Source organism: Pituophis catenifer, unplaced genomic scaffold (assembly GCF_029215685.1).
Source record: "Pituophis catenifer annectens isolate HBS135680 unplaced genomic scaffold, rPitCat1.0.hap2 SCAF_2, whole genome shotgun sequence".
Classification (NCBI taxonomy): Eukaryota; Metazoa; Chordata; class Lepidosauria; order Squamata; family Colubridae; genus Pituophis; species Pituophis catenifer.
Window position 1 is genome coordinate 48,868,956 of NW_027256882.1, and position 18,754 is coordinate 48,887,709.

The window sequence follows — 18,754 nt, forward strand, 5'->3', positions numbered from 1 at the left end:
TCTTTCGGATAACATTCTTTGAAGAGTCCAATAAATTCAGAATAACTTGAATTCTCACTTCAAAGACACACCTCAAGGGTTATTGATTAAGACTTGAATAGATGGATTGAGACTTTATGCTAAGCCATAAAATGTGAATTACAAGCCATCTTTATATCAAAAATGGGAACTTCTGTACAAGATAAATATGGACGACTGGATCTCCTTATAGAATAATAGAATCATAGATCTGGAAGGAACCCTGGAGGCCTTCTAGTTCAATTCTCCTACCCAAGGCAGGAATCCCAGGCAAATGATTATCCAATTTTTTCTTGAAAACTTTTAGTGATGGAGCACTCACAACTCCAAGAGAAAGCTGTTATTGACTGTTTTCACTGTCAGGAAATTTCTCCTTAGTTCCAGGTTGGATTTCCCTCTGATAAGCTTCCATCCATTTCTTCTTGTCCTGCCCTCAGGTGCTTTGGAGAATAGATAGACTCCCCTTCTCTGTAACAATCTTTCAAGTATTAGAGGACAGCTATCATGTCACTCTAAATCTTCTCTTTGTTAGGCTAAACATATCTAGTTCCCTTAGACATTCATTGTACAGTTTAGCCCCTTTATTTTTGTTGCTCTTCTCTGTATAGTTTCTTCTATGAAGCCCTCCATGACTCCAAAAAAGGACAGAAGATCAAATTCTGCCTGAGTTATCTTGAAGCTGAAGATCCTACAGCTCTTTGTGATTTTCCATTAAGAAAGTGAGGATTATTTCCACAACTGGCTTTTGAGTGAAGGATCACTACCTTGAGATGGTAGCTGAGCCAGTTTTATTCATCTTTCTGTTGTGGAATGGTACCAAAAGAAGCTGTTTCATTTCATGTTTCAAATGGGACAGCATATTGGAATGAAATGAAGTGGGGAAGTGAAGAAGGATAGTGAGGCAGGTGTCCTTCCCCATCATTTGCAACTCGGTGTCCTTCAAAAGTTGAAGCTTCTCTGCCCTTGTAAATAGCATATATCCTTTTTTTTTTTTTTTTGAATTTCCAAGTGCTGAGTTATCAGGAGTTGGTTGAAATAAATTATTTCTAAAACTCTGATGGATTGTTCTTTTCAGCTACTTTGCATACCTTGTCTTTCAATGCATTATTTTTTCAGTAGTGCCATTTGATAACTCTTTAAAATAATGTTGAGTTATTTAATTCAATTGAAATTTAATAACAGTAGTATGAATTTGAATGAAATGAATTATGGACAATTCAGACAAAGCCATCATAAATACTTTTTCATAGAATACATTTTTCATAGCTTTGTTCAGATACTCAGCGCGCTGTGCTTTGAGAACAAAAGAAATGGGTTTGTTTTTCACATTGGGGAATATTTCTATAACTCCAATCACAAAAACAAAAACGAAAAGAATTGCTTTTGAATATGTGATGCGAAAATGATTACCAAAGAGAAGACATGTCTTTACTGGCAAAGAGGCAGAGCGAGGTGGACAGAAGGATGTTATTAATCAGAAGACTGCAACCAATTTCTGTTCCCTTTTATTCATTCATGGCAATTAGTGGTATTATTTATGAATTATTCATTGATGGAATTGATATTAAAAACAAAAGCCTTTTGTATGGTGAGAAGTTACAGCTTTTGGTTCTTGAATTTTGCCCCAAATGAATAAAAGAGAACAATCACTACACTGGGTAACATCTTAAACGATAACATCTCTTTGTTTCATGGTAAATTTCTGTACAAGGCATATTCCATCCCATTCTTCTTTTGCCAATAGGAATAAATGTATTTCACTTAAAAAAAAAAAACTATTTAAAATCCTGGTTTAAATGGCAATCGATTACAAAACTGTAGGTTGTAATTTGTGGTTCATTTAACAACAGGTTTAAAAGCTCCTTAAATTGCGGTTCCAAATATAATAATGTTCTTCCTGAGTATTTAATTTCCTCCAACTCAGCATTGTATCGAACAGTTATAAACATTTGCATATAGACATTTTTATAATCAAGTTTGTATAGCCACTGGTCTCAACACAATTGAATCTGGACGGCACATGTATGAATGTATGGCAGTTTAAAGGGACTAAAAATGGCATTGTGGCTTCAGTAAGTTTTTAGTAATTATGTTTATTTATGCTTCTAATGGCGTGTCAGAGATGAAGGAGATTATCTCTGTGGCCCAGATGAAGTGTCTCCCATGTTCTCCATTGAGAGTGGAGACAGCAGCCAGGATGGGTAGCAGCAGCCAATCAGCATGAAGGACTGAGTCTATCAATCACATCAAGTCCCGCCCTTGTTGCCGGGTAGACCCGCTTTAGACTCAGTCCTTCAGCTTGATCTGGCGTGTGGGTCTTTAGCTCTACCTCATTTCTGGCTATTTAGCTTCTTTGGATGTTTTTCTCTGGCTTTTTGACTTCGGACTTCTAGACTACGGTTTTCCGCTTTTTCCCCTTAACGGTTGGATCGACTCTCGGACTTCTAACAACTTTGTGGTATCGTTTAGCCCTTTACTGCCCTTCTAGATAGGACGCTATTTCTAACTGTAGCACCCCTGGGGGGGGGGCGCTTGTCTTCCTGGTTGGATTGCCTGGGCTGGGAGGCTTCCCAGAGGGTCTGGCTCTACTCGACGGCCGTTTTAGCCTCCGTTGCAATTTGGGCGGCAAATTGCTTGTATCGGCAGGTCACGCCGGCCATTTTATTTCCCTTGCTCGCCCTCTGCAATTTTACATCGTCGGAGCCTGCGGCGGCCATTTTGATTGCCCTCAGTAGGTCTTGGCTTCTGAGTCAGGGCGGCGGCCATTTTTGTTTGCTCCTTTCCCTCCTGACGTCTCCTTGCCAGCAGAAGGTTTAGCTTCGGAGTCAGGGCGGCGGCCATTTTGTTTGCTTCTCTCCACATTGAATGCTGCTTGCCAGCAGGAAGTTTGGCTTCGAAGTGAGGGCGGCGGCCATTTTGACTGCTAATTTCGTCGTTTCTGGCCTCAATTTGACAAGAATCTCCCTTTATTCTGCTCTGCCTCTGTTTGACTATTAAAGTTACTGGACTTGTTGGATCTCAACTATAGTGCACCTGCTGATTCCACTTAGTGGCCTTACTGTTTGGACTTCCTTTGTACTTTCTACCTAGCTGTTATTACCTCATCAAGTGCCACTTTGGACTAAAATTTGCCCATTACTACTAGCCTTTGTGGAGCTCTCACGCCCCCTGGCTCTGTTATACTGTGACCTTGCAGACGTTTATTAGAGGGGTTTGTCCACGCCCCCCCTTATTGTCTTGGCCTGCTCACATTGACTTTGTGACCTTGTGCAGTTTCCTACGCTCCCCTTGCTATTGCACGTGAGCCCCTTGCCAGCCATTATGCCTAAGGCGCTGTCAAAATCAAAACACGGCCGTAGGGCCGGGGCTAATGGAAGTGAGCGTTCAGGCCCTCAGTCTGCTGATCAGCCTTTAACTCGGGAGGCCTCTCAGGAGCCATCCCCAGTTTTACACGAGCCTCATGCCCATCACAGACCTGATAAACAGGTCTTGATGTCCAGAGCTGAAAAAAGGAGGGACAAAGTGTTGAAAAAATTATGTGACAAGGCCAGCGCTGATCTTACCTGCACTGTCTCTCAGCCTCCTGCAGTAAGGGTGACCTCAGCACCCTCAATGCCTTCTCGCCCGGACACTCCGGATCAGATGTCACTCCAGGATTGTCCAGTGACCATCTCTACCATAAATCTCTGGGGCGCTGAGTCCTCTGGTCAGCCTGCATCCTCGGATCCGGATCCTGCGCAGGTCTCTTCTCTGTCTCCTCCTCCGACTGCCTCTGTTCCTGATCCTGGGCCTGTTCATCCCACTGGCCAGCTTTCTCCGGAGCAGATACAACGCATGATTGATGCGGCGGTGCAGAGGTCTCTAGCCGCCCATTCCTGTCTTTCCAGCCGTGCGGGATCCATGAGGTCAGCATCGCCCGTTTCTCCGGAACGGCCAACTCCTGAAAAGAGGCAATGCAGGGCTCCTGGTTCTCCATCCTGCTCTCATTCTACTCAGCCCTCAACCTTGGCGGATGCTGAGTATAGCGACTCCGGTCTCTCAGATGATGAGAATCTTCCTCCGGACCAGCCCTCCTTTACGGGGTTGTTTCCGCAATCATTGTTCAAGTCGCTTCTGTTTAAAGCTGTTTCTACGGCTCGTTTGTCCTCTCCAGTCGTTGATCCTGTGCCCGCTTCTCCAGCTGACTCATTGGATCCCATGTTTGTCGAACCTGCCAGACCAACTACATCTGTGCCAACCCCACCGCTCTTTTTGGACACAGTGAAGCGGCAGTGGTCTTCTCCTACTTCAGCTGTCCTGCCCTCGGCCAATGACCGAAGGAACTTCCAGGTGGCTTCAGAATTGGACTCCATCCTTCAAATCCCTTCTGTCGACGCGCCCATCGTCGCTTTACTGCCTAATGTCAACGTTCCAGGGGATCCTGACGAAGCACTTCGCCCAGACGAACGTAGATCGGACTTAGTCCTTCAACGGGCTCACCAAGGATCCGCCTGGGCTATTAAAGCTGCGACCTCAGCTTCATTCTTTAACCGGACTACCCTGCTCTGGTTGCGACAGCTGCAGGAAAAGTTGTCACCTGATGATTTACGTATCAAACAGGACCTTAACAAAATTGTTGCTGCTCTGCAGTTCTCAGCTGACTCTTCCTTGATTGCCGCCCGCTTCGCTTCTAAAGCTCTTGCTTCCTCCGTGGCTGCCCGCCGCTTAGTATGGTTGCGTCATTGGCAAGCGGACACTAGACACAAATGGCGCTTAGCCTCGGTTCCCTTTGGGGGTACCAGGTTGTTTGGAGATGCCTTGGAGCCGTTTCTCACTGAAACGAGAGACAAAAAGAAGATCTTAGCTCCTATTTTCCGCAGGGGGGAGTCCCGTTTTTCCCCTTACACCCCTCGTTCTCAGTTTAGAGGTAACGATGTGGGTGGGTCTTCCTCATTTGGTTTTTCTAGGCCCCCTACTAACTTTACTAGATTCCGTGGCTCTCAGGATAGGTCTGTTCGTGGTAGGCCCTTCGTATCTAAACGGCCCTTTCGGGGGGGAGGAGGTCGTTCCTACCGACGCCGTCGCTAAGTGCATCTCCGGTCCTCCCATAGGCGGCAGATTGGCCCTCTTTACCGCCTCTTGGGAGAGATCTATTTCCGATCAATGGGTCCTGGCCACGTTAAAATCTGGGTTGGCCATTGAATTCCTTTCCCCTCCTCCGAGTGTCTTTGTTTGCTGTCCGATTTCTCGTAATCCGGAAAAACGTGTCCTTATGGACGCTGCGGTACAGCATCTCCTTTCCATCAGGGCTATCCAACCTGTCCCTCCTGATCAATGGGGTACGGGTTTCTATTCCCGGGTTTTTCTGGTGCCTAAGTCCTCGGGGGGGTGGAGACCCATTCTGGACCTTAAACGGTTGAATCGGTATGTAGTATACCGAAAGTTTAAGATGCAGTCCTTAAAGTCCATCCTTGACGGCGTTAGGAGGGGCGATCTCCTTTCTTCGATAGATCTCACTGAGGCCTATCTGCATATTCCGATTTGTCACTCCCATAGGCGTTATTTGCGATTTTCTTACGGGGGGGTCCACTATCAATACAGGGCCCTTCCCTTTGGCCTCTCCTCTGCTCCCCGCACCTTTACTAAGGTGCTAGCAGCCTTAGCTGCTTCCCTCAGGGTTCGTTCAGTTCGGCTTCTCTGCTATCTGGACGATATTCTTGTTCTGTCCTCTTCCCTACAACAGGCTACTCGAGATCTTCGGCTTACTCTAGAGACCTTGGCCTCTCATGGCTTTTCGATTAATCTTGAGAAAAGCCACTTAATCCCTTGTACTTCCCTGGTCCATTTGGGGGCCCTCATTGACTCTGTCCAGGGGAGGGTTTTTCTTTCTACAGAAAGACAGGACAGTCTGCGAGGGTTGATATCTAGGATTGAAAGGTGTCGGGCTGTTTCACCTTACGTTCTTTCCCAACTCCTGGGGAAGATGATTTCGGCCATAACCATTGTTCCCTGGGCTCAGCTCCACTCCCGGGAGCTTCAATGGTTCCTTTTACCTTTTCAGAAGGCGGGCAGAGCCACATCAAGCAGGCCGATTCCTGTTCCCTCAGCTGTTCGCAGGTCCTTCAGATGGTGGACATCGCCAGCTCTGTTGGCCGGCTCCCTCTTCCTCGAGCCTCAACGAGTGGTGGTCACCTCAGATGCCAGTCTTCTCGGCTGGGGAGCTCATTGCCAGGGGCAGATAGCTCAAGGAACTTGGACTGTCCGAGAAGCCGCCCGTCCAATCAACTGGCTGGAATTGCAGGCTGTTTTCCTTGCCCTCCGAGCCTTCCATCACCTGGTGTCCGGTGCTCACGTTCTGGTACTAACGGACAATGTCACTGCCAAGGCACACCTCAACAAATTGGGGGGCACCAGGTCGAAGTCCCTGCTTTCTGTGGCGCTGAAGTTAGGTCTCTGGGCGGAGCGCCATCTCAGCTCCCTGCGCGCAGAACACATCTCTGGAACCAGCAACACTCAGGCGGATTGGCTGAGTCGACAACATGTGGACAATGCGGAGTGGCAGCTTCATCCTCGCATGTTTCAAGGTCTGATTCAGCGATTCGGCGTTCCGGTGATCGATCTCTTTGCCACGCATCTGAATGCTCAGCTACCTCTCTTCTTCGCCCGATACCCGGAGTCTCAGGCTGTTGCCACGGATGCTCTGCGATCCCCTTGGCCGCGGGGCCTATTGTATGCCTTTCCTCCAACCGGGCTGATTCCCAGGGTCATTCGCAAAATCCTGACAGAGCGGGCGGAGGTGATATTGTTGGCTCCCCACTGGCCTCGGAGGCCTTGGTTTGCGGACCTGGTGTCTCTTTCAGTCGCCCCTCCTTGGCGCCTTCCACACGATCAGGACGTTCTCATTCAAGGTGCCTTGTACCATCCGGATCCGTCTTGGCTCAATCTGACCGCCTGGCGGTTGAGCGGCGCTGTCTGAGTGATGCGAACATTCCAGGCGACGTGATTCAGATTATTCAAGCCTCTCGCCGCCCTTCCACAGAGCGAGTTTACTCGGCTACTTGGCGGGCCTTCTGCTCGTATTGTGCCAGTCATGGTGTGTCGCCCCTTCAGGCTTCTATTGTGGACGTGTTGGTGTTTCTTCAGAAGGGTTTCTCGAAAGGCCTTTCTCCTAACACTTTGAGGCGCCAGGTAGCGGCTATCTCATCAGTCCTTCGCTGTGGTTCCCTCTCATCCTTGGCCCAACATCCTCTCATTCGCCGCTTCCTCCGGGGTGCTTCGAACATGTCTCCCCCGGTGTTACACCGCTATCCAACCTGGGATTTGCCGTTGGTGTTGAACTCGCTTATGGGTCCTCCTTATGAACCGTTGCGGACAACGAGCCTCCGATTGTTATCCTGCAAGGTCGCCTTCTTGGTGGCCATAACTTCGGCCCGCCGTATTTCAGAGATTGCCGCCTTGTCAATTCGCTCTGATCTATGTGTGTTTCATGCTGACCGTGTGGTTCTCCGCCTGGACCCCACCTTCATCCCGAAGGTCAATTCGGTGTTTCATCGCTCCCAGGAGTTGATCTTACCTAATTTCTGTCCCAGACCGACTCATCCTCGAGAACGCCGTTGGCGCACTTTGGACGTTAGACGAGCTCTGCGGATTTACCTGAAGAGAACAGCTGGGGTTCGCCGTTCGGAATCGATGTTCGTATCCTTCTTGCCTGTTTCCCTGGGCCTTCGCGTGACTTCATCTACAATCGGCCGCTGGATCCGGCAAACCATTGCTTCGGCATACGACCTCCGTTCTCTTCCGCGACCGGCACGTATAACAGCGCACTCCACCCGCAGTGCTTCTACATCGGCTGCCTGGTCTACTCAGGCTTCATTGCTCGAGATTTGTCGTGCGGCGACATGGGTTTCGCCTGTTCCCTTTATTCGGCACTATAAAATTGACTCCTTTGCTTCGGCGGAGGCTGCATTTGGTAGACAGGTGTTACAACAGGTCGTTTCTGGGGAGGATGTTTCGCACCAGTCTGGTCCCACCCCGGCTTCGGGACAGTGAACTGGGGTATGTCCCATCCTGGCTGCTGTCTCCACTCTCAATGGAGAAGGGGCGTTGGTCCTACCTGATACGCTCCTTCTCGTTGAGTGGAGACAGCAGCCAGACCCTCCCTTTAAGTGTTTTTCTTCAGTCTGGTGCTTTCAACCTTGTTTTTTCTTCTGGACTCTGTTCTTCTTTTCCCACACGCCGAGTCTATCTCTTCAGTTCTTCGCCTAAAGCGGGTCTACCCGGCAACAAGGGCGGGACTTGATGTGATTGATAGACTCAGTCCTTCATGCTGATTGGCTGCTGCTACCCATCCTGGCTGCTGTCTCCACTCAACGAGAAGGAGCGTATCAGGTAGGACCAACGCCCCTTATCAGGCAAAATGTTTAGGTAGACCATGTTAGTAGAGTTGTATGACTGCAATACGTAGTTTTACTCTCTTTTCTGCTAAGGTGGTAAATGTAAACATACCAACTCCTGGTTCTTAGGTAGAGGTTTAAGTAAGATCTGAGAGTCTACAGAGAGATATTTGTGGGACAGATTAAAACTTTACAAAACTTGAGCCTGTGTAGAATTGGAAATGACCGACATTTGCTATTGTGCCACCTTCTGCAGTGGTGGGTTGCTACTGGTTCGCCCCAGTTTGGGCGAACCGGTAGCAGCGACAGCAGGCTCCACCCACCCGCCCGGATGTCATCAAATACAATCTGTGCATGCGCAGAACTGGCACATGCAAGAGAGAAGTGAGAGTGTGAGAGCGAGCTAACCGGTAGCAAAATTAAGTTAAACCCACCCCTCATCTTCTGACAATCTATAGTTAGTAATGGCACAATAGTAAAGGCACATTAAAATAGTTGTCTAGTAAGAGAAAACCTAACTAGGATACCTAGTAAGTGCAGACTGTCCTGAATTAAGTATGCAGCAGTGTTAGTTTAACTAGTAGCTTCATTATCTCATTTTATAACACACTGATCTGTATTATACATCCTCAGGGTAAATTCTTCCTGGTTTGGCTGCTCATAATGTGTGTTTGCCATAATTGCTCTTTAATGGCATTGTTTGGTATAAAATGATAGGGTTACTCTGGCAATGCTGGTGTCATAAACAGCTGAAAATTCAGGCTCTTTCTGGTTTGCCATTTCACTTAGATCAGCATAAAAGTAAGAAAAAGAATTGTCATTGGAGAACCGTGCTGCTCAGAAGGACTACTTTTAATGAAAAGCTGACTAAAATATTGCATGTATAATAGGAGGCATGCAAAGAATCAATATATTTTCAGAGACACCTTCTGGCAATGAAAAACATTAAAAGCATGCAACAAATGAAAGATACATAGGTACTTGAGAATTAAGAGTTGCTATTGTGTAAAAAAAAAAAGGATATGTGCAGGGAATCATTTTGTAGAAAAAACAACAAAAACAGTAATTGGAAAATTAATGGAGACAAAGAAAAGTCAAATGACTGGGTGTTAATATTTCTTTTTAAAAATTGTACTTCTAATCTATAGGCTTTGTGTAAAATATTTTTTACTGTGTATTGCACCAAAAATTGTGAAAGTTTATATTAAGCTGTAATTAGATTTAGATGGAATTCATTATTTTTAATGGCTTCCATTAGTGAGGTGAAGTCATTATTTGGGATGTACAATTGCAAGTAGCAAAACAAGCTAATTTTTGGCTTCTATTTAAGGATGGCTTACGCAATAAAGGAGCTATTATTAAAAGTGCAGTTAAAAAGATTTTTTTTGTTAAAGGAAAGAAAAACGCTAACATTCGAATTGTAGCCCTAAATAAGATTCCCATTTTTTTTATACGAAACATTTATTTTCTATGAAGGAAAAAGGAGGAGGGGGAAGTAGAGGAGAAGAAGAATGAGGAGAAGGAGAAGGAGGAGGAGGAGGAGGAGGCGGAGGCGGAGGGGAGGAAGAAGAAGGAGGAAGAGGAGGAGGAGTTGTTTGGATGAGGAGACCATTAGGCTCCTCATCTCCTTGGGTTGTTTTGGGGTTTTTTTTGGGGGGGGGGCTCCAGCATTAAGACTTCTGCATCTGACATGATGGCTTTGCACAATTTTTTTAAAAAAGTGTTTATTTTTATATTTGGACAAGTCCTCTTACCAGGTTACAAAGTGGAATGCCGACCTTAAAATCTAACAGAAATACGTGAAAAGAGTGAATCTCGGGAACTCTCAAATTGTGCATATGTGACAGTTCAATAAATTTCAGTTGTAGAAATTTACCCCTTCTTTCTGAACTGGATGCGTCCATTATGCAAATTTCCACTGCACTGACCATCAGTACTTTATCAAAAACTCTCACTAGATATTATGAAAAGCAGGAACTATCTATCCATGTTGAAGGGCAATGTATGTTAACCTATGCATTGCCTTTTACCTGCACAAAGCAACTCTCTGTAGTAAGATTATCTTCTACCTGAAAATTTCTCCATGCAATTAAGAATCATGATATTCTAAGGCCTCAACAATGAAGAGAACCTCTATAGATAGAAAAGGATTTCCACTGCAGATAGTCATCTCCACCTATAGAGGGTGATGTATACGGAGCAAGGTTATTGAACTCTGGGGTGTAGATAGGTTGTTCTCTCTGTTTCATAAGGTCTAACAAAAGATCAACAGATAGTTAGTTAGTTTAGTTTAGTTAGTAAGTTAGTTTATTTGATTTGTATACCGCCCTACTCCCGAAGGACTCAGGGCGGTGAACAGCCAACAATAAAATACATAAATACACAAAATTTAAAAACCCGATAAAATCAAATTAAATTATTTGGCCCAGACAAATTAAAATACCCCAATAATTTAAAAACAGATTAAAATTTACATATTTAAAAAGGGAAGAGATTAGGCCAAGCCTGCTTGATGGAATAAAAAGGTCTTCACCCTCATTCTTGTTTTAGGTTGCCATGACTCTGTAAACAGTTTCCACAGTGTCTTGTTTCAGAGCTATGGTTATTCTTGCATTTTGTTCTATATGCAAATTTTAGTTTGCTTTTGATTGTATGGAGCAACAGGGAAAATAGTATCTGCATATTTTGTCTGAGTTTCTGCTTTTTTAAAGGACTCGTAGTGTTACTTTCTTTTATTTAGATCACATCCAAGACTCAGAAGGATGCGTATGTAACTGCACATTTCATCAGTGGATTGATTGTACAGAGAAATTGTCCAGTTTTTTGTTGCCTTTTCTTCCCAATCAGTGGTTCTTCTTTTGTTGCCTTTTCTTCCCAATCAGTGGTTCTTCTATTTTTCTCTGGAGAATACACTATTCTCCTCTGGTGCTGTTAACTCCAACATCTCCCTGAATCATTATTTATTTATAATTTATTTTATTTTGAGGGTTGAAAGGCTGAGGGCTGCGTTGGATAGAATTATTGTGTAAAGTGAAAGAGCCAACCAGATTTATCTTTGTTTTGTGACCTTGGTGGGGAAGTTCAGCTTGAAATTTCCTTGCTGTAAGTATCTTTTAAATATTACATTTTTCAGTACACCTTTTGTACCTTCCGCTGTCAAAATAGGAAATTTCACCACCCAATTTTGGCAACTGTATTGCTGAAAATCAGCCATTGAATTGAGAGGTCTACAAAAAAAAATTGAGGGGTTACTACTAATTTGTAGTAATTTGTAGTTACTACTACAAATTGGAAGCACCTTAATGGGGTTGGGTTGAAAAGTTTAGCTGGTGACATCACTGTTGCCCAAGGGTTGCCTGGCTGGGGGCTCCTTTCACGCCTCTGTAAATTTTCCCACTGAAGTGATACCTATCTTATCTACTCACGGATGCACACTTTCAAACTGCTAGGTTGGCAGGAGCTGGAGTAAGTGATAGGAGCTCATCCCATCATGCAGTAGAATTCGGGTCTCGAACGTAGGCTTGTTAATTATTAGTCCAGCAGTCTAACCATATGAGCCACTGCGTTCCAATTTAGGGGCTGAAGAATGCCTGCTGTTGTCCTACAATGGAATAAATTAAAAATGTAGATTCTATCCGTGGTTGTATTAATATCTTTGGAAATCTGACATAGGTCATAATTTGGAAAGGATATTTTTAACAGTATTCTAAATTCTGGGTTTGGTCATATGCAGTCTGCTCTTAAGGAAAGAATCTACAGCCTAGATAACCAAACAGAGACTCAAAAATATGTTTCTTCCCCCCAAGGTTCATGGAGAAAGTTGCTGAACAGGGTGGCTTGTAGTAGAAGAAAAAGTAGTATTATTCTTATATTATTAAGAGCCATGGTGGTGCAGTGGTTAGAATGCAGTACTGCAGGCTAACTCACTGCTCACTCCAGGAGTTCGATTCTGAGTGGTTCAAAACTCAGCTTTCCATCCTTCTGAGGTCGGTAAAATGAGGACCCAGATCAGGGGTGAAATGCTCCTGGTTTGGATCGGATCCTGTAGCGATGGTGGCGGGTGGTTCGGAGAACCAGTAGCAAAAATCCCTTCCCCCCCCCATGCCCACCTGAGCCTGCGATCATCAGAGGCTTTTTTTTTTTTACTTTTAAAAGCATTTTTTCTACAACCTCTTTGGCAAAAAAAATGCTTTTCAAAGTAAAAAAAAAAGCTACTGATGATCACGCAGCTCAGCTGGGATCGTCAGAGACTTTTAAAAGCATTTTTTTTCTGCAACCTCTTAAGGTTGTAGAAAAAATGCTTTTAAAAGTAAAAAAAAAAAAAGTTGGCCATGCCCATCCAGTCACATTACCGCCCCCCACCAAGCCACGCCCACAGAACCGGTAGTAACAAATTTTACATTTCACCACTGACCCAGATTGTTGGGGGGCAATAGGCTGACTCTGTAAACTGCTTAGAGAGGGCTGCAAAACACTACAAAGCAGTATACAAATCTAAGTGCTATTGCTATTTCTCAATAGTTTTGAATAGGAGTTTTGAGTAATCTCCGTTCCACATGATGGTAACAGCAGGACTAAAAGCAGCTGAAATAAATACAGATGGTTTTTTTTTCTTTGTACCATATTGGGATTCTTCAGTCTTTTATACTTTTTATATAAAAATTCAGTTGTTGAAAAGTACATTTAAAAAAAAACATGATTTGAAAACGTACAAGTAACATAATTGAATATTCCTATTAATTTAAAAAAATCAATTGCCCAGCCAAATGCAAATTAAAAATGACTTGGAAACAGAACTTGGTGTGCTACATAAAATGTCTGATATGGAAGGGCTTTTTTAAAAAAATAAAATGGCAATTGAGCTTGGATTCAGAGAATGGATAATCAATATCCACAAGCTAGAGTAGTTTCCTCCACTAATGGCATATGATTTTTTTTCCTTTCTAAGCAAAGGTATTTGGAGCATGAGACACTTAGAAAAAAAGAATTAATTTGAAATCTGTAGTGGAAGATCAGTTTCAATTAAAACTACATTTCAGCTTTCATGGGCAAGGAGCTAGTTAGCTCTAAACACCATGATGGTATGCAGTGAATAAACAGATTCCTTTAAAAATTACTACCTTGTTTACAGATTTCATAGAATATTAAAATATCCTAGCTAATAAATATTTGCTCTTTCACAACTGTGTTAGGTATAAACTAATGCCCCCCCACCCTCCATAGTTTGAAGTTGTACTTTAATTTTGCCGTTATTCTTTTTCACTTGGAAGATATTTGGCATTGTATTCTGAATATTATCCACAATAGTTGTATACGGTAAAACAGGATGGGAGAATTGTCCTAGCAGTAAAAAAGCAGTAAAAGAAAAGAAGAGGTGCATTCCTTACAAATACTATGATGATTGATGCCAAGAATGCAATTCAGATCAAAGTCGCCATTTCATAATGCAAAGTTGGTCTCCTCGTTGGTTGAATCATTGCTACAAATATTATCATTCATAAAAAGCTATACAGGCCAATTGCACAGATCCACTTTGGTTTAGTGCAGGGGTGTCAAACTTGATTTCATTGAGGGCCACATCAGGGTTGTGTTTGACCTCAGGGGGCCTGGGGTGGGCATGGCCAGGGTGTGTGTGGCCACCTTGATGTCACTCGTGTCGGGGGCACCTGTAGTGGCCAAGTGCTGAGACTTCCTTCAGATCCTTCCTCACTCTCATTATAATCTTCCTTCCTTCCTTCCTTCCTTCCTTCCTTCCTTCCTTCCTTCCTTCCTTCCTTCCTTCCTTCCTTCCTTCCTTCCCTCCCTCCCTCCCTCCCTCCCTCCCTCCTTTTTCCTTCCCTCTTCTTTCTCCTTTCTTCAGTGGGCCCGTGGGCCAGATCTAACCACCCTGCGGGCCGGATCCGATCTGTGGACGTTGAGTTTGATACCCCTGGTCTAGTGGTTAATACACCAGAGTAGAAACCAGGAGACTGTGAGTTCTAGTCCCACTTTAGCAATGAAAATCAGCTGGATGATCTTGGGCCAGACACTTTCTCTCAGACCAACTCCCTTCACAGGGAAGTTGCTGTGGGGAAAACAGGAAGAAGGAGTAGTATTAGACATGTTCGCCATCTTGAATTGTTTGTAAAATAACAATAATAATAATGGCAGGATATAAATAGAATAATAATAAATGAATGATTTTTATTTCTTTGGAACAGGGGCATATGGACCTGAGCATTGGGTTACTTCAAATGCGGATTGTGGGAGAACTCACCAGTCTCCGATCGACATCATAGATCATCAGGCACATGTTGGAGCAGAATATCAGGAAATACGCCTGGTTGGCTTCGATAATGAATCATCTAACAAGACTTGGATGAAAAATACTGGGAAAACTGGTAAGGATTGCTTTGTTTGGACTGTTCATTTGCTGGGCTTGCTTGCTTTTCCATTTGTCATTAATTCTAGCCTGCTTCTGGCAGCCACTGACACAATGAAAAATGTACAAGGGAAGTTTGGAAGGTGGTGGTAACCCTGAGCACCACCCCACTGCTATACGCTGCACTCATGCATTGGATTCAGATCCTGTAGATAGTACTGAAATTCCTTCCATAAATGAGTTTCCTATGTTGTGGTCTGCCAGCAGCCTGCGCAGCTGGCAGCAAAGTAGGACAGTGAGGAGGCTGGGAAGGACCATGGGCCAGTCATGGAGTCTGGGGAAAGCCTCGGACAAGGGCTCTGCATTGGAGGCAGAGAAAGGGCCATCTGGGAGGTACGTGCTGCCTCTGGAGCCTCCAGAGTCAGACCTCAGCGAGGTAGAGGAACAGGGGGAGCCTGTTCCCAGTGTGTGCATGCGCAGAGCTGCCAGAAGGCAAGAACAGCTAAAACATAAGGGACAACTCAGGAGTAGGGCTGGGAGATGATTGGCCCCTCCCATAAGACTTAAAAGAGGAGCAAAGGCATGTGGGCCTTTGCATGAAGCAACGTTTGTTCATTCGGTTCAGCTTAAAGCCCGAAGCTCTGTTTGATTCTGGACTCCATGTGGCTTTGCCAACTTGGCAGCATGTCAAGGGAGATAAAGGTGGGTGATTATCCCGAAGGACTTCTCCCGAAGGACTCTTTTTAACTAATTGGGACTCCTCTGGGAATGAACAGAATTCACAGCTGTTGCAATAGAAGAGGTTTTGGGGGCTACTCATGTGTTTTAATGACTCAGGAAGCCCATGTCAGAACACCTTATGTGGTGAATGCTTAAATGAGCTTTATGCAGATCGTGTTTTAGAGAAGTTCAGCAGCCACCTGCACTAAGTAAGGCAGCTTTCTCATTCAACAGGGAGGTGTCCCTTTTACGCCTGTTATTTCTTCTATTGTACTTGAAAGTATACAGATGGTCCTCGATTTACAACAGTTCATTTAGTGACCATTCAAAGTTACAACAGCACTGAAAAAAATAACTTATTACCATTTTTCGCACTTATGACCGTTGCAGCAACCCCATGATCACCTGATCAAAATTCAGACACTCGGCAATTGACTCATATTTATGACAGTCACAGCATCCTGGGATCATGTGATTCCTTTTTGTGGCAAGCAAAGCTGGATTCACTGAATAACTGCTACTAACATAACAACGGCACTGATTCATTTAGCAACTGTGACAAGAAAGGTCATAAAAATTCGCTTAACAAATGTTTCACTTAACAGAATAAATTATGGGCTCAATTGTGTTCGTAACTCAAGGACTACCTGTACTTAATGCTATGGTTTGTCAAAGTGGCTGGATGGTTGCTCTCTATTGCCATCTAGAGGCTAAAACAAAAGGAAAACAAATTCTGCTGGAGCAGAATTTCTTACACTTTTGGATTCTGGGACCCATTCCTATTTTTAAAAATTATGAAGGATCCCAAAACAGCTTTTATTTGTATGGGATATATTTATTTATCATATTAAAAATGAACATTGATGCTTTTGTGGAATATTTAGTGACCGATTTACGTAAAAATAACAATGTTACACCTATTTGGCATATTCTAGGTACAAATAAAATACTTTTCATGTATTTTTTTAGCAAATAAAAATTATGAGAAGAGTCACATTGTTTTACATTTTTTCCAATATCTTCAATATCTAGCAAATAATTTTGATTTTGCAAATCTCTGAGGGAGGGGGGCTTGGGGAACCTGCAAGGGTACTCAGAACACATTTTTAAAAACACTGTGCTGGAGCAACACAAGAACCAATCCAAGGAAGAACACTTTCCCTTCACACTAGAAATTTTCAAAGGCTCCAGAGGAACCAGGAGAGCAAGGCCCTCTTGCGTGACTTCCAGGAGAAGCTGTCTGGAGAAAGTCCTGTAAGGCCACATTTGTTGGTGTGTATGTGAGAGAGAGAGAGGGCGGGGGGAGGGAGAGAGAAGGATGTCAGCAGAGTCAAGGTAAGCATGTTCTGAATTTTTGACATGACGAGCCTAAAAGATTCACCATCATTGGCCTAGAATCTCTCAGGATATATCTACAAGGTTAGAAAGTTATAGCTTTAGTTTGGCAAGATTCTGTCCATTAGGTGAAAGCTGGTAAGCAGTTGGATTCAATTGGATCTCATTGTTTTGTCTCTGGGCTTGGGCATGACATTAACCATTATTAACTGAGGACGGCTTGTACGGAGCCCAATTTTGATGTTATTTTACTTGTTATTTATATGATTTATGTAACTGCCCATCTCCCATGAGTGATTTTGTAGTTTACACAGATCAAAATACACACACGCAAACACCATTCCCACCATATTGTAATAATACTTTTATAAGCTTTTTAATATTGGTGTATTATCCTGGGGCAAATTGTGGAAATTTATATCCAAATATGTAAGACAAGAAAAGACTCTAATTATGCTAACAAGCTTATGCTGAAAAATAAATTATAATTCATTTTTTACTACTGCAATTCTGGAAGGGAGCTGTTTATGAGAAGAATCCTTTAAAGATTAATAAAAATTCAAGAGAAACATAAACAACAACTTCCTGTTAATAAACCAGCATTTTTATTTGTCCATATGTCACATTTTTGTAAAGACTATGTTTATGTAGTAATTTATTTGTAGATGCTACTATTAATTACCTATAGATAGCATAAGTTTCACACCAAAACATACTTGGCACCCCAAAAATATTATTTGGAAAAGAGAAATATCAGTTAGGAAGCCCTCTGTCACAGCTTTGTTTACTTTTCACAGATCTTAAGGCTTTTTTTGTAGTGTTAAAACTAAAATAACAATAGAAGATGCACATTTTCCTTGACAAATACAGAGGAAACCCTGATATTAATCCAAAACATGCTTTGTAGCTTATGGTATGATCTCAAAAGTAAGTCCCATTGAATTTTATGAACGTTAACATTGATCTTAATTTTAATATCAGGTAGGTTGAGTAGAATATAAGTTTCACTGAAGTGAGTTGGGGGGTTTCTTTTGAGATGGCAGGTTTTTATGGTTGCAATATAAACTTTTAGTACTCAAACACATCTTTCAGAAGTTACATAAATTGTAAATGTGTTTTAAAGATAAGGATATGTAGAGCAGGTCATTAACTTTACCTTTTATTTCATTCCACTATAGTGAGTAGTGTTAAATGCAATAAAGAAGTAAGCTCAAAGGAACAGATGTGTTGTGGGTTTCTCTAAAGGTTAAGAACTCTAGGACTTATATATTAAAAAAAGCCTGTAGTGTAAGTTGAATTATAATTGTATTAAATAAAAATAGCAATCAATGTCATGAGTTCAGATAATGGTTGGGTTGTTATCATTCTAATGCATATTTTCCAAATCTTTGGTAATTGTTCATGTATATATTTTTTTGACTGAACAACAACAAAATGGAGGACAGGGGCCTGGTGTGCTATGATCCATGAGGTTTTGAAGAGTCGGACACAACTTTAGAACTGGACAGCAATTTTTTTTTGGTTCTTTGCATATATAAATGTATGACTGAAAATGAGATACCTGTTCCCCACCCCCCACCCCCAAAAAATGTTTGTAGCCATCCAGTAGTAAGTCATGATAACTTTCCATATAGCTTAATAAATAAATACATTTCCTTTGCAAAGAGCACAATATGTGTAAGTGACAGTACATATATTGCCTCAAATGGGTATTTTGCATCATACACAGGGATGTCACTTGCCACTTGTTGCCCTCTTACATGGCTGCCTGTATTTCAAACAAAATCATATGAGAAAAGAAGTGGTATTGTGAAGGTGTTTAATGCCCAAATTTAATTGCCCTCCAGGGTCAATTTCCCCAAGAGGTTTCCAGAAGAACTGAAAGCTAGTGTGATCATCACAAGTTTTACTAATGATAAATATTTGCAGGAGTGCTGTGGTTCTCTGC

The 18,754-nt window shown here is 43.0% G+C and overlaps 1 protein-coding gene across 2 annotated transcripts in view; it reads left to right on the forward strand.

Moving 5' to 3' along the window:
- PTPRG (protein tyrosine phosphatase receptor type G) overlaps nt 1-18,754 on the forward strand; it is a 759,142-nt gene that overhangs the window by 408,692 nt on the left and 331,696 nt on the right. For both annotated transcript variants that reach the window (XM_070936839.1, XM_070936840.1), the window contains exon 3: nt 14,591-14,770. In XM_070936839.1, coding sequence (XP_070792940.1) covers nt 14,591-14,770 — 180 coding nt within the window. The remainder of the gene's footprint in view (nt 1-14,590; nt 14,771-18,754) is intronic.